The sequence below is a fragment of the Rasamsonia byssochlamydoides genome (genome assembly GCF_041956645.1).
Source record: "Rasamsonia byssochlamydoides strain NRRL 3658 unplaced genomic scaffold VTN77scaffold_65, whole genome shotgun sequence".
In the NCBI taxonomy this organism is placed as follows: Eukaryota; Fungi; Ascomycota; class Eurotiomycetes; order Eurotiales; family Trichocomaceae; genus Rasamsonia; species Rasamsonia byssochlamydoides.
Genome location: NW_027192448.1, coordinates 59,073 through 71,752, shown reverse-complemented (window position 1 = coordinate 71,752; position 12,680 = coordinate 59,073). Strand labels below are relative to the sequence as shown.

Sequence of the window (12,680 nt, the reverse complement as noted above, 5' to 3'; positions counted from 1 at the left end):
TGTATGAAATATCGAATTTGAGAGAGACAGGCCGTGTAGTAAGATTACTTGCTATATTTCTTGAAGTGTAGACAAGGTCGGTTTATCGCAATAGCTGTAATCAGTACTGCAACCACTAGAAAGCCTCGGAGATGGCATCCCAAGACAGCTATGACGTTCCTGCTCGGGGAAGATCGCCCCGGAGCGACTTAAGGCCGAAGTCCGCGGAGTCGGCCTGCGGAGCTCAAGCTCATCTCCATCATTTGCGACCCGCGGCGAAAAAAAAAGAAGAAAAAAGCGACCAACTCGCCTGTCATCAGGATAGGACCACTAGCTTGCTTGCTGCGAGATTTCTGTTCGCTGTGAGTCCCCCGTTGTCCTTACTTCACCCGCTCGTTGCTTGCTGACCAGACTATCCCTTGCCAGTTTGATGCTCCTGTAGCCGGGCTATTTGTTAAACGTTTAAGCGGCCTCGCCCCTGATGCGCCACCTTCGTTATTGCTGTTACTTCAGGTATTCAGTACAGTAGTACGTGGGGATTTTTGCGGAAAATCGACTCCTGCATGCAAACCGGACGATAACTGCCGATTGTGATTGTCGCCTCTATTGCATTCGACTCGGCCAGTTGAGTCTGCTCAGTGCATAAGCAGATATCTACGTCTGACTGGCAGCGGCCGATCAACTCCTTTCCCTTTTCGCAGCTTATTTTTTCGACATCTCCACTCCTCACGGTCCGTTTTTGCAACCATGTCCGTGGCGACGTTAAATCGGGACACGGCGTTCCAGGTCCGGTCTTTGGTACGTGGTCAACCCACCAGATTCGAATCCAATTGGAGGTCGGGTGTAATCGGTGCTGATTTTTGTTCTCTGAAAAACAGTTCCGCTCTCTATTGCGTCAGTCATCGCAGTTCACCAACTATAACTTCCGGGAATATGCTCGCCGGAGGACAAGGGACGCATTCCGCGAACATCAGAAGGAGACCGAGGAGCGGAAGATCCAGGAATTGATACAGGAGGGTCTGAAGAATTTGCGGATGATGAAGGTCAGTTCGGTTGTCTTTGCGCGCGACGCGGTAGCCCCTTTGCCGGACTGAATAGCGATCTCTATGTAATTACATGCGGAGGCTGATTATTTCGACAGAGGCAAACCGTAATCAGTCAGTTTTATCAGTTGGACAAGTTGGTCGTTGAAGGGCAGAAGACGGTGAGTTAGGACTGTCTAAGGCCTCGTCCAAGTATTACAGGAGACACCAGTCTGACACACCGTTCAGGGGAAGGAAACTGGCAATAAAGGTGAAATCGCTCGCCAGAAGGATACTAGGTAAGTTGTTTCGGCGATATGGAAGCTGGGCGCAATCGACTAATATCTTTTCTGTAGCTGGGATTGATGATCGCAACATACTTCTGATTGAGCTGTTCCGTGTTTTGTTGGCGGCTTTACCGTCAGATTTGGAGTTAACTGTCAATATAAGTCCCCTGCTCATGACCTTCTCGCGTTGCTGATGACTGAATATGCATTGGAGGACTAGTTGTATACATAGTAGATCTATTATTTATCGTCATGTACGCTCAATGAGGAATAACCACTCCATTCCAATTGTTGCTATATGATAATTCTGAGATCATCAATGCTCTATCCCATTTGTTGGCGTCTGCTTGGACATGGGACTGTACTGTAGCAGCGCAAACTAAACGCGGAAAGGGTCAGGTCACGTGGATGCTGCTGCCTCCGCAAGGGCTCCTTATCCATCTCCGCTTCCAAGTCGCGCAAACCCAACCGATACAGCTTGCAGTACTCCGTACGCGCTGTTCTCTCGGCGCATTCTCCTTTTGATAGTACGTTGTTGGTGAGACATATTTATGCGCTAAGTATTTCCCTTTCTCCTTATCATAAAGACAAGCAAGACCCTGCGGCAATAATTGAAGAATCCGTATTCACTTGTGAGCGTCTGCCGCGCCTCTCAAGCTCGGCGTCATGGCTCCTACTGTAAGTTGACGATCTTCTGAAAGTCTTCTTGCTCTCCCTTGCAAAATCCTGCCGGTGCTTTCTCTTGAACTGCACCGTGCAATGGAGCACACCCTTCAGGTGACCCGCGTGGAATCCGTTCACGCCACGGTCGCAAGACAAGCTCCTTCGCAAACAATTCTCTGTGTTTGAGATATGCCAGACTGACCTCGAACAGTTCAGATCCTCCCGATCGGGTCGCCAGTTTGTCGACAACACTGTCAACCGCAACCGCTCCGGACAGGTCGACCATGATGTCTTCGAAGGCTTACCCGTGCGCCGCTGGTCGCGCCAGCCATATACTTTCTCCCAGGACCCTAAACTGGACGTTCCGGACTCCAGCAGCGACGTGACCGGTGCAAATCAGTCATTTCCGGAACTCCCCATGCCCAAGGATAGCCATCTTCTATCACCGATGAGTCGGGCTCTCCTTCGTGCAGCGCGCGCAGGCTGTATTTACATTCGCCATGTCAACAAGGAAGCTGAAGAAGAGGAGAAGGAGCCAACAGAGATTGGAGAACCTGTTTCTACCACGCGGGTGGAGCGGAGTTTCACGGCACGCAAGTGGACAGCTCTCCCCAAACACATGGAACCCCCGGAAGTGGAATTCCTGGCCAAGAGGAGACCGGGATTGCCTTCTCTATATGGTGCCTCGGGCACATTGAATACAGCCCCCAGTAATGTCGCTAACAATCAACCGATGAGAAAGACGAAGGTCAAGAAGGTCGATCCGACTACAGGCGATGTCTCGATTTATGAGGTCTGGGTTCCTGAGGGACATACAGTGGAAGGAGAAATCAAGGATGATGCTGAGGCGATGCCTGAGCAGAAGGATGCTACTGTGACGAAACAAACACCTGCTCCTGGAACCGTCGTGGAAGGTGTTGGTGTCGCCAACGCCGATGGTGCTGTCGTCGCGAGTGCAAATGGAAATACAATAGAATCGCCTACCAAACGGCGAGGGCCTCCAGCAGGGAAACGCAAGGGAAGGGGGATCGGAAAAGGCCGTAGGAAGAGGGTGATGTTTGCGCCTGACGAGGGTGCTGATGCGGCTACGGTACATGGTGTGGACGGGGCTGCAGACGAACGGATGGCCATTGATGATCCCAACGGGGAACAGTTCGAAGATGAAGATGAGGAAGACGAAGAGGTGGAGGGTGAGGAAGAGACGAAGGAAGAAGAAGCTGCTCTGGAGGCGAAATCTCCAGACGTTGCTATGCAAGACAGCACAACACCCGCTACAGAGCAAACTGCTACACCAGTTGGGCCTTCTGCTGAAAGTCAGCTTTCAACCTCTGAGCCACAGCCGTCTTCTGTTGCGGCACTACCGCCAGAGCAGCAGGCATCGGAGGTTCCACAAGCGCCCTCTCAGGAGTTACCGGACTCAAGTATTGAAGCCGTGACCTCAGTTCAAGATGCTACTGGCACGGAACAACCCTCGCAAGAGTTGCAGCAGTCTAAACCTCCTTCACCTCCGGTTGCAGCGGGAGGTCCCGTGTTAGAGTGTTCACCGGCAGTTGTCGAAGCTCCTCAAGATGCACCTGACAATGTACAGATATCTCAGCAGGCAGAAACTGTCGCTGAGCCTACACCCCTACCTGTGACTGAAGCAATGGAAGGCATCGAGCAGACCAACACGGCAGAAAGAAGTCAAGACATTCCAGAACAAGCCCCAGCGCTTGAAAACGCGGAGGTGCCTGGGGTGGAGCAGACAGTCACAGTTGGAAACCCAGAAGCAGTGGCCGCAGCAGCTGAAGATTCGTCTCAGGCTCCAGTCCCAGTTACAACTGCCGAGGTCGCCTCCGCGCCCGCAGTTTCGGAGGCCGTCCCTCAGTCAGCGTCTACGGCTGGTGCTGATGGAAACGTCGACCTTTTGGGCACGATCGAGGCGAGTCTAGGAGGCGAGCAAGTGCAGGTTTCTCCTGAACAGGGTGGGAGTCTGACAACTGGTCCAACATACACAGAACAAGGCAATCTCCAGACCACTACAGTCCTACCTCCAGCGGAATCATCTTCGGCCCCAGCTCCAGCCCTAGCCGCATCAACAGCACCGGCACCGGCACCAGCACCAGGGATCTCTGATGAGGTAAAAACAGGACCTAGTGAAAACAGCGAATCGCAGCTTCAGCCTCAGCCTCAACCTGCACCTGAACCTGAACCAGAGCCTGCGGCCAAGGAGAGTGTCGTCGCCGAAGAAAAGAAAGACGAGCCAGGAGTCTAATTAATCCAATCATACTCTCTGACTCTGACGGGGCAGTTAGGAATTAGCTGATTCCTCCTTCCTCCTTTCTTTATACTTACTGTACTGTGCTGTGCTGTGCTGTACTTTTATGTGTATATGTATTATGTACAATGAGCTAACTACTAACTCCATTGGCGTCATCGGCCGGCGGGGCGGAGCGGAGCTTTTCTCGTTTTTTTTTTTTTCATCTGGTTGACCTAGAACATGGGACATGGGACTGGGATATCTATGTATGTATGTGTATGGACTACGTTTTGTTTGGTCTGGTCTAGTTTGTTTTATTTTGTTTTCTTCAGCTCAGAGACGTCTGATAACTCATCCATTGTACTGTACATGTACATGTACAGTAGTAATGTACATTACATACAAGAGAACAAAAGGTTTATTTATTTATTTTATTATCTCTAAGTTGAACATGGTATAGTCCCTATATTTTTTTTTTGCAACGTAGTGTTTGTGCCTACTACTCAGTTATTACTCTCCAAGCTAGTTACCCGAGTTTTATATACACGCGGTTGATGTTTAGTGAGCCTGCGATCTGGCTGTGAATGAAGCCTCACATCTTTATTTTTCTTGAGTTCTTAGTAGTTAGGTCGTCAGGTCTGGTATTTCTGCCGATATGGTGATTTTCAGAGTCTGAGAGCGTGCTTTATCATGCTTCTAATAGATATTCCTCGGGAGAGAGAGATATGATATATTTATCTCAATCGGTACACAATGCAACTCTGTATCCGATAATAGACTGACCAGCTGAATCTCACGAAAAAAACATTTTTAAAATTTCCAGGATTACACTATAATCACTGCAGATCGTCTACTGATTCATAACCCCCTTCCCTGGAAACATATATCATATAAAAAAGTGAGAGAAATTAGGTAGAGAACACACAAGGAACAAGAACATCGTAACCTAACCTAATCTAGCCTACACCAACTAACATACAGTTTCTGCATCACTACTGACTAGGTATAGTATGTCTTTAGTGAAAAGGTCCGGAAAGTTGAAACTAACCTACACACAAATACGTGACTTGCAGCAAGGTCTGTCTGTCCCCTACATCAACACAAACTTGCCAGATACCAAATACCTACCTAACCTACCAAACTACCACACTGATTAACTACCTAACAGGCCCGAAGAAAAACGAAACAAAATAGTAATACCAAGCAAGAGCTACAGAGAAGAAAGCAAGCAAGCAAGGAAGCAAGAAAGAAGAAAGCACGTTTTAATAAAAGAATAATAGAAAAAAAAGGATGCATCAGACAATTAATGAAGCAAATCGTGTAAAACCCCTACACCAAAGGAAATATCGCAAAATAAAGTAAAACAGAGAAAAAAAAGTAAAACAAAATCCGTAACGTTACGGGTCAGTCAATCAATCAATAAATCAATAGGTGGCACAGTGCATCCCAATTCGTTCGTTCGTTTGTTCCAACTTCCTCCCTGAGCAACAGACAGACAGACAGACAGACAAACAGTTGAGAATTGTGACAGTAATAGTAACTTACCAACACAACGGGGTTAATTGAGGAATAGGAGAAGAATGAGCCAGCCAGAGAGGGGGAAACAAAAAAAAAAGGTTGAAAATGTGAATCAACAAAGGCGTCTAGCAAAAAGGAGTCCTTGAGAGGGACTTATTCATGCCTATGCCAATCCAGATGGAAAGTAAGTTGGCAGCAAGATAAGACAAGTTCGTTGACAGTCAATCTGCCCGATAATACCCTGTGCGTGCATGTGTAGGGTTGCTACCCTAGAAGGAACAGTGACCAAATTCGATAACTCGTAGCAGCTTAATAAGACAAGCCTAAGACAATAAAGGCTTGGATGGTGCATCTACTGCTCACTGCTTGCATCCTTCACAGCATCCGCTTGGACAGCTGCTGCCTTTGGCGTACCCTTGACGCTGGCACTAACTCCTCTAGCTGGACTCTTAGCGGTACCCTTTTCCTTTTTCTCAGCGCTGTTGCTCGCCTTGCCTGGGCTTTTGGCAGTCACAGGTTTCTTCAACTTTTTAAAACTCGTTGATCGTCTGGCTGTTGCCTTGAGCTTGGTTTTGACCTTCTCTGACGCCGTCAGACTCTTGGCCGTCGCTTTTCCTGTAGTGGTCGTGACTTTTGACGATTTCGACTTGACAGTCGCCTTCGACACCTTTGGTTTCGCTTTGGATTTCGACGATACCTTGACGGCAGCTGTCTTGGTCTTTGATTTGCTGATGGTCTTTTCTCCAGCTTTCGCTGCTGCTTTGGTCGTTCCCGCCTTTGCTGCTGCTCCGACCTTCGCCTTCATCTTCGTTTTGGTGATGCTGGCCTTCTTTGTCGTTACACCCTTCTTCCCGGATATGGCCTTCGTGACAGCTTTCTTAATGCCGGTTTTGACTGACTTGGCCGTCAACATCTTCCGTTTCTTGTTCAAGCGGGACGTGGATTCGTCGAGCACACTCTCGGTCTTGCGTTTCGTGCCTGCCAAACTGGACTTGGACTTAAACTTGGATCCTTTCTTGTTCTGGGCCTTTGAATTCTTCTTGTCATCGGATTTCGCCTCCTTCGAGCGCTGCTCTTTTGGTCGTGGTCCCAGGACGCCACGGCAAGTGGGAGCACCGCAGCGGCATTCTTGCACATTCTTCGACGAGAATGGACTGGAAGAGAGTCAGAATCGGATCAAATTCGATGAAGGGAGTACTCACTCAAAGTTATAATCGTATGTCAGCTCCTCTCCAGTCATGATGCCTCTTTCACCGGCAAAAAGCGCCATACGTGGCTTGCCGGCCACAGTCCACTTCTCCATTCTGCAGTTGGGCTCACAGGAGTGATTGACAAACCGTGCAATGGAGCCGCGGGTAGCGTCAATGATCATGTTCTGGTCAAAATACATTAAATAATAGCACTGTAGGAGTCAGCATGGAAAAGGAATATAAAATCACACAAAGGCAGCTCTTACCTCATTGTTCTTGTAAACGGTTTTCATTCGACGTTCGCATTCCTTCTGAGTGATGATCTCGCCAGTATACTCCACAATGATCTGGTTCGGCTCAAAAGAGCGGTTGCTACGGACTCCGTATCCGCGATCCGGAGTCTTGATGACCTCTACACCGATGTTGTATTTACCTCCTGCTTTGATGCGCTGCTTCAGTTCTTCGAAACTGCGATTCCCACAGTTGGGGCCAAGGCGGCAGTTGGTCTCATCACATTCATAGAACATGTAACGATTCTGGCAATTCTCATCGCAGCCGGTCTCTTCGGTGCACGTGCAAGTAGACAGCTCTACGGGCTTGTTTTCCTTCCAGAAATTTGCAGCATCGCCCACAAACACATCTAGGCATGTTAGACTCACTTTCAGAAAGCGCAGCAAACGAATTTGATAGCACTTACTTTTGTTGACCTTCTTCCATTCATCTGGTTTGGGTTGGCCAGGAGGTAATGGCGAGAAAATGTCAAAGGGCAACTTGAAGTCTCGGCCATTCTTAAGAAGTCTCTCACCAGCAAACATGGGCATAGGAAGTATCTTTCGCTGAGGTTCGACCGGGAGATTTCTTTTGGCGCTCTTCAGCTTATTCTTTGCCTCATTGAGACGGGGGTCCATGTAACGATCTTGTCCCGTGTACAAACCGTGTGTCAGCCACCGCTTAGGCTTGTACCGAGGAACAACAGCAGTGGATTTTTGCTCTTCCTCCTTTGCAGGCGACTCTTTCGTCGCATTCTTCTTCGAGGGCAGGTCGCTTTCAGAGACCCGACGTTTCTTTGCTGCTGGAGCAGCTGACACAGAGGGCTCTTCCTTCGCAGGAAGAGATCGTCGGGGCCGTAGGCTGGCCCTACGATTCAATACCTCCTTGCTCTTCTCCATCGCCTCCCTAGACCGTTTGCCAAGGACACTGGTAGCTTTGTCGACAATGCCTGTAGCCTTTGAAAGCAGACTCAGACGGGAAGAGCGTCGTAAGGGTTTTGCATTTTCTGATTTATCTTTCTGAGCGGCCGTCTTTTGCTGCTTCTGCTCCTTCTGTTCCTTCTCATCCTTCTCGTCCTTGTCGTCTTTCTCCGTCTTTGCAGACCGCTCCCGTAACGAACGACGTCTGGACGACTGCTCTGTAGAAACCTGAGACTCCTTAGAAGCAGGCGTATCACATCTTGCAAGCTCATCATTCTCCGCACCGTCCGCACCATCTTGCAGCGTTGTCTGACTCCACGAGTTCTCCATAGCAGCAATACTAGAGGACGAGCGCGACTCATTGCCCTCCGCGATGATATTGACAAGCGTCTCTCCAGAGACAGAACGACCTTTCGGCTCGACAGAAGATTCCGACGCATTGGTCTGGTTATCCTCTCTCGCCTCGTGGAGTTGCTCCAACCCGCGCAGTGATCCACGCGTCACGCGCGTTGATCTCCGTCGCACCACCGGTTTCTCTTTCTCTTCGCCGGACGCCATTTCATTGGTACTGGAAGTCTCCGAACGACTGTTCTCGGGCGTGAGCAATTGTCCTGAAAAGTCCACGCCGATTGCCTCGTCAGCTGTGTCGGAAGGTTGGTCATGGTGGTCGGAATCGGTCAGGGCGGCCATTGTTGTTTCGGCTGACATCAAAGAGGAACGGGTTCGACGTGCCATTTTTTGTTCAGCGGCAGCAGTCGAATTGCTCAATGCAGCTGGCTAGAGGAAGTCGACGATGCTCTCGAGCATGGATGATGAAATAATGAAAGGGGAACGGAAATAACGGCGCGGGCCAGAGGTGTGGAGTAGGAGGTGGTCCCTGCTCAGCTTGCTGATAATAGTAAGTAATATCGTATCAGGAGAAACAAGCAAACATATGCGGGCGTTTTGTACGCGTCCGAGACTAGGTTCCAGCGAGGGGCCGCAAAGCTTCGCGGAAGGCCGGGGCCTGGACCGTGTAATCCGAACGTCAAAGATTATTCAAAGACTAGACTGCACAAAGAGCTGCATGAGGGATTGCCAAACCGAGGATTCTGGAGGAAAGGCAGGGGGTGGACGAGATTTAGTCTAAATATATGGCGGCATCAAAACAATTGTCCACGATTATATTACTCGACCCTCCCTTGCAGGCCAAAACGCCATCTGCCGGCTTACATTCTCCCCCGCTCGCAGGCATTCCATGGTATCGCTGCACGTTCGATCGGGGACGGCCAAAATTGAGTTTCTATGATGTACAAATTATCTCTTCAGGGGAGGAGCACCACGGATTTAATTTGTGATGGCTTCTAGACTATCGTATCGTACACCGAGGGTGCCTTTCTTTCTCTTCTGCTATATTGAACCGGAAAAGATATCCTTTTCAAAAGGCGCAAAAAGGTTGATATGCGTACAGAATCTCGAAGGGTAGGAAAAAGCTATGAGAACCAAATGATTGTACAAGAGAAGGAAAGCTGGGTCGACCAACTCTCCGCAGAACGCCGGAGTCTCAGAATTCACCAGATCCAGGTATGAGGAACGAAAGAAAGCAGTGTGGATATTCTGAAAGGAAATTGGAGGCGGCGTGATGGTCATCGTGACACAGGAAGAATAGAACGGAATGAAATATAAGAATATTAAAAAGGTAAAGACTAAAGGTCAATAGTCGTAGCCAAACAGAGAAGTAAGAAGGGAACAAGAAGAGTAAAGAAGATAGTCTTGAAACCTCAGATCGATGCCGTTCGCGTCATGAGGGTGCAGGTGCAGGAGCGGGCTGGACGGTCTGCATCTCCATTCCTGCCTGAGCTTCGAGATCCTTGACCAAATACTTGCGCTTCTGCGTCGCAAACCGCTGATCTCCCGGCTGGTACGGTCGCTTGAACTGCAAGTACGTCGGAGGTCGTGGTCGTGCCAGAACCGCGATCCAGTTCCGCAGGATGCTTCCCTGGGTGAAAGGCCGGTGGCGGTCCTCTTTCTTGAATTTGTGAGAATTGAGATACTCTCTGGTAGTCTCGCCACGACCCATGAGGAAGAGGTGATATGCCCAAAGCGACCCGGGATACGGAGCAGCAAGAGCGCCGTAGATTACCATAGCCCACGGCACTCTCCACTTGTCAATCGCCGCTCCAAAAGAAACGTTCTCTTGAGCGCGATACAAAAGGATGTGGGCGAGGGAAGCGCCAATCAGATATAAGGCAAGGATAGTGGCAGAGCTGACAAAGGTAAAGAAGTAGCGATAGTTGCGGCGGCCAACACAGTTGTTCAGCCAAACACAGTGGTGGTCCAGAGTTTCCACACAATTGTCGCACACCCGGCAGTGATAGCAACGGGGAGGACGCCAGATGTTGCATGTTTTGCAATATTTGACTGGCACATCCATGGCGGCAACATCAGACGTAGCCAGCTTAATCATAACCCAGTCGTTTGTGGGAGGGCCAAGTGTCAAGGGGTCTTCTGAGGGATCGGACATTGGCATAGGGTGTAAATTTCGAGGAAAGATCTTCAAGGAGAGTCAGCAATCTTTATTCAGACAGAGAATTGTCTATCTTACCCCAGGATCCACCATCGAAGCGTGTACAAAGGAAGACATGCACAGATAGAAGAGATAAGCGAAGATGATGGGAACTGCGGGTGACACATGATGCCATAACCAAGGTGCCCTGCCCCAGGTCAGTGTAAAGAATCAACAGCTACGAGTGCAGCAGCCAAACGTACGAATAACCAAAAAATAATCCAGACGGCAGGGCTATTAGGATGCCTGTGACTACGTTGATTGGCTTGTCACGGGCATTCTGCAACCTGCCCCTGCCAAAGAAGATCGTGTTCCCTGTAAAATATTCGTAGTTCTTGCCGAGGTTTTTCTTCGCTGGTGGCGGATCCTGTCCTTTCATGGATCTCCGCGAAGATGAAGCTGCTGACGACAGTCGTTCATGACCTCCGCTTTCAGGACGCCCTTGATCTTCATTCTTGTTCTGGATAGAGAGAAAACCAGAACCGAATGACATGGGCGATTTCTGAGGAGGGTCATTCATAGATCCCGGGGTGTATGTCTTCGTGATGTTCAGATGAGATGGCGCTGGCTTCTTCTCACGCTCATGCAGCAGCCGGACGCTTTCGCCGAGACTTCTAACCGTCGTGTTTCCCGTCGGACTTGCATTGGATGTATTCCTATCAGGGATGATCGGATCCGTAAATTCGGTCCCACGCGACGGAGGAGGAAGTTCATCGATTTGTGCGCCCAGACTACGACGGATCGAACTGTTATTCGAAATCAAGCTCCTGCGGTTCTGACTCGCCTCATCCTCCCCATCTTCCGACGCCGCCACACCCTGTGTCACCGGTCGCCCGCCACGGTGTGCCTGGAGTCTTTGGGAGCTCATGGGTCGAAGGAAAGCTTGCGAGGTAAGCGAAGGAACGTGTGACTTGCTCAGCCGGCTCATGCGACTGGACGAACTGCCTGGTCTTCCTGATGCGGTGGCTATCGAATTCCCCCTCGTTGGGGGCGGGCCTCTTCTCGATGCGGGAGGTAGTGACCATCCTGGTTGAGAGGAGGTCCCCGTGGGCGACATCGGGACGGACTGGTCTCCATCTTCGGAGATGATATCTGTCATGCGAGAGGAAATTCCGCCAACGGAGGGAGGACGAGGCACATCCAGCCCCGGAGCGGGGGTGGTAGGAGAGATAGGAGGAGAATCAGGGGCGCTGGACTCGGTGGCCATGGCTAATTGCGATGCTTTGCTTTTCTTTCCCGCAGGTGATTGTTATGAGGCAACGCAGTCGTTCATAATGCTGAAGCTATGCTACGTCAGGATCGCATGGGCACAGGAATATCGACGGGATCAGGAGCTCGACGTGAATCGCAGCGTGAAGCGTGGGACGTGGAGGAGCAAAGGCGAAAGAGCGACGAGAAGTGAGGGATAGTGGCGATCAGGGAGGGGAGTCGATACGATCGATGTCCAGGGAGAGAAAGGCGGAATACGTGCGAAATAACCAAGAAAAAAGAGCGTGAGGATGGAAGGGAACGACAGCGCAGAACTCAGGATATCATCTGTTGATATTTTTCTTGTTTGCCTTCTTCCTCCGACAATGGGGAGGCGACAGACAGAATTCGACTCGTCCTGCCGTCACAAGCCTGACGCCAGGGACCAACGGCGGAGCGAACCAGGGTTGATCAAACGGGCCCGGTCCAGCCACACCCCGAACGCAATAAGGGGGGTGATTAACTTAACTCCCTCTAATAAGTTACGCCTACAACATGTGCCGCAGTACGGAGTAATAATTAAGGATATGGCTGGTCTAAAAACTTCGAGGAAAGCAAGAGCAAGAGGCCAGGAGCGAGGAATTCAAACGGCAGGGCTACAGAGCATTTGTATACCATACAGTAAGGAGGACGCTGTGCCGAGAAATGAAGGCACATTGGAATATTGACAACGATATAAAAATATTCGTGAGCTGATACGGTGGTGTTTGAAATGCACTGTGGATCTCAACTATGTCCTTGGACATCGCTGAGGCGTTTCGTGTCGTTGGCCTCTGCATAAACGTCATATTCGAAGTTT

The 12,680-nt window shown here is 49.9% G+C and overlaps 4 protein-coding genes across 4 annotated transcripts; 2 read left to right on the top strand and 2 right to left on the bottom strand.

The window, feature by feature from the left end:
• Positions 1–726: 726 nt before the first annotated feature.
• On the top strand, positions 727–1,367 carry VTN77DRAFT_7826 (uncharacterized protein; the record flags this gene model as incomplete). The annotated part of the gene is made up of 5 exons (XM_069424256.1): positions 727–777; positions 858–1,022; positions 1,121–1,183; positions 1,251–1,300; positions 1,358–1,367. 5 exons carry the CDS (start codon positions 727–729, stop codon positions 1,365–1,367), a joined length of 339 nt encoding a protein of 112 aa, XP_069275075.1.
• A 587-nt stretch (positions 1,368–1,954) lies between these two features.
• Positions 1,955–4,205, top strand: VTN77DRAFT_7825 (uncharacterized protein; the record flags this gene model as incomplete). Its single annotated transcript, XM_069424255.1, has 2 exons — positions 1,955–1,966; positions 2,163–4,205. 2 exons carry the CDS (start codon positions 1,955–1,957, stop codon positions 4,203–4,205), a joined length of 2,055 nt encoding a protein of 684 aa, XP_069275074.1.
• Positions 4,206–6,060: 1,855 nt separating this feature from the next.
• Positions 6,061–8,823, bottom strand: VTN77DRAFT_7824 (uncharacterized protein; the record flags this gene model as incomplete). Its single annotated transcript, XM_069424254.1, has 4 exons — positions 6,061–6,862; positions 6,911–7,110; positions 7,165–7,538; positions 7,596–8,823. 4 exons carry the CDS (start codon positions 8,821–8,823, stop codon positions 6,061–6,063), a joined length of 2,604 nt encoding a protein of 867 aa, XP_069275073.1.
• Positions 8,824–9,868: 1,045 nt separating this feature from the next.
• On the bottom strand, positions 9,869–11,840 carry VTN77DRAFT_7823 (uncharacterized protein; the record flags this gene model as incomplete). Its single annotated transcript, XM_069424253.1, has 3 exons — positions 9,869–10,621; positions 10,673–10,781; positions 10,837–11,840. 3 exons carry the CDS (start codon positions 11,838–11,840, stop codon positions 9,869–9,871), a joined length of 1,866 nt encoding a protein of 621 aa, XP_069275072.1.
• Positions 11,841–12,680: the final 840 nt, after the last annotated feature.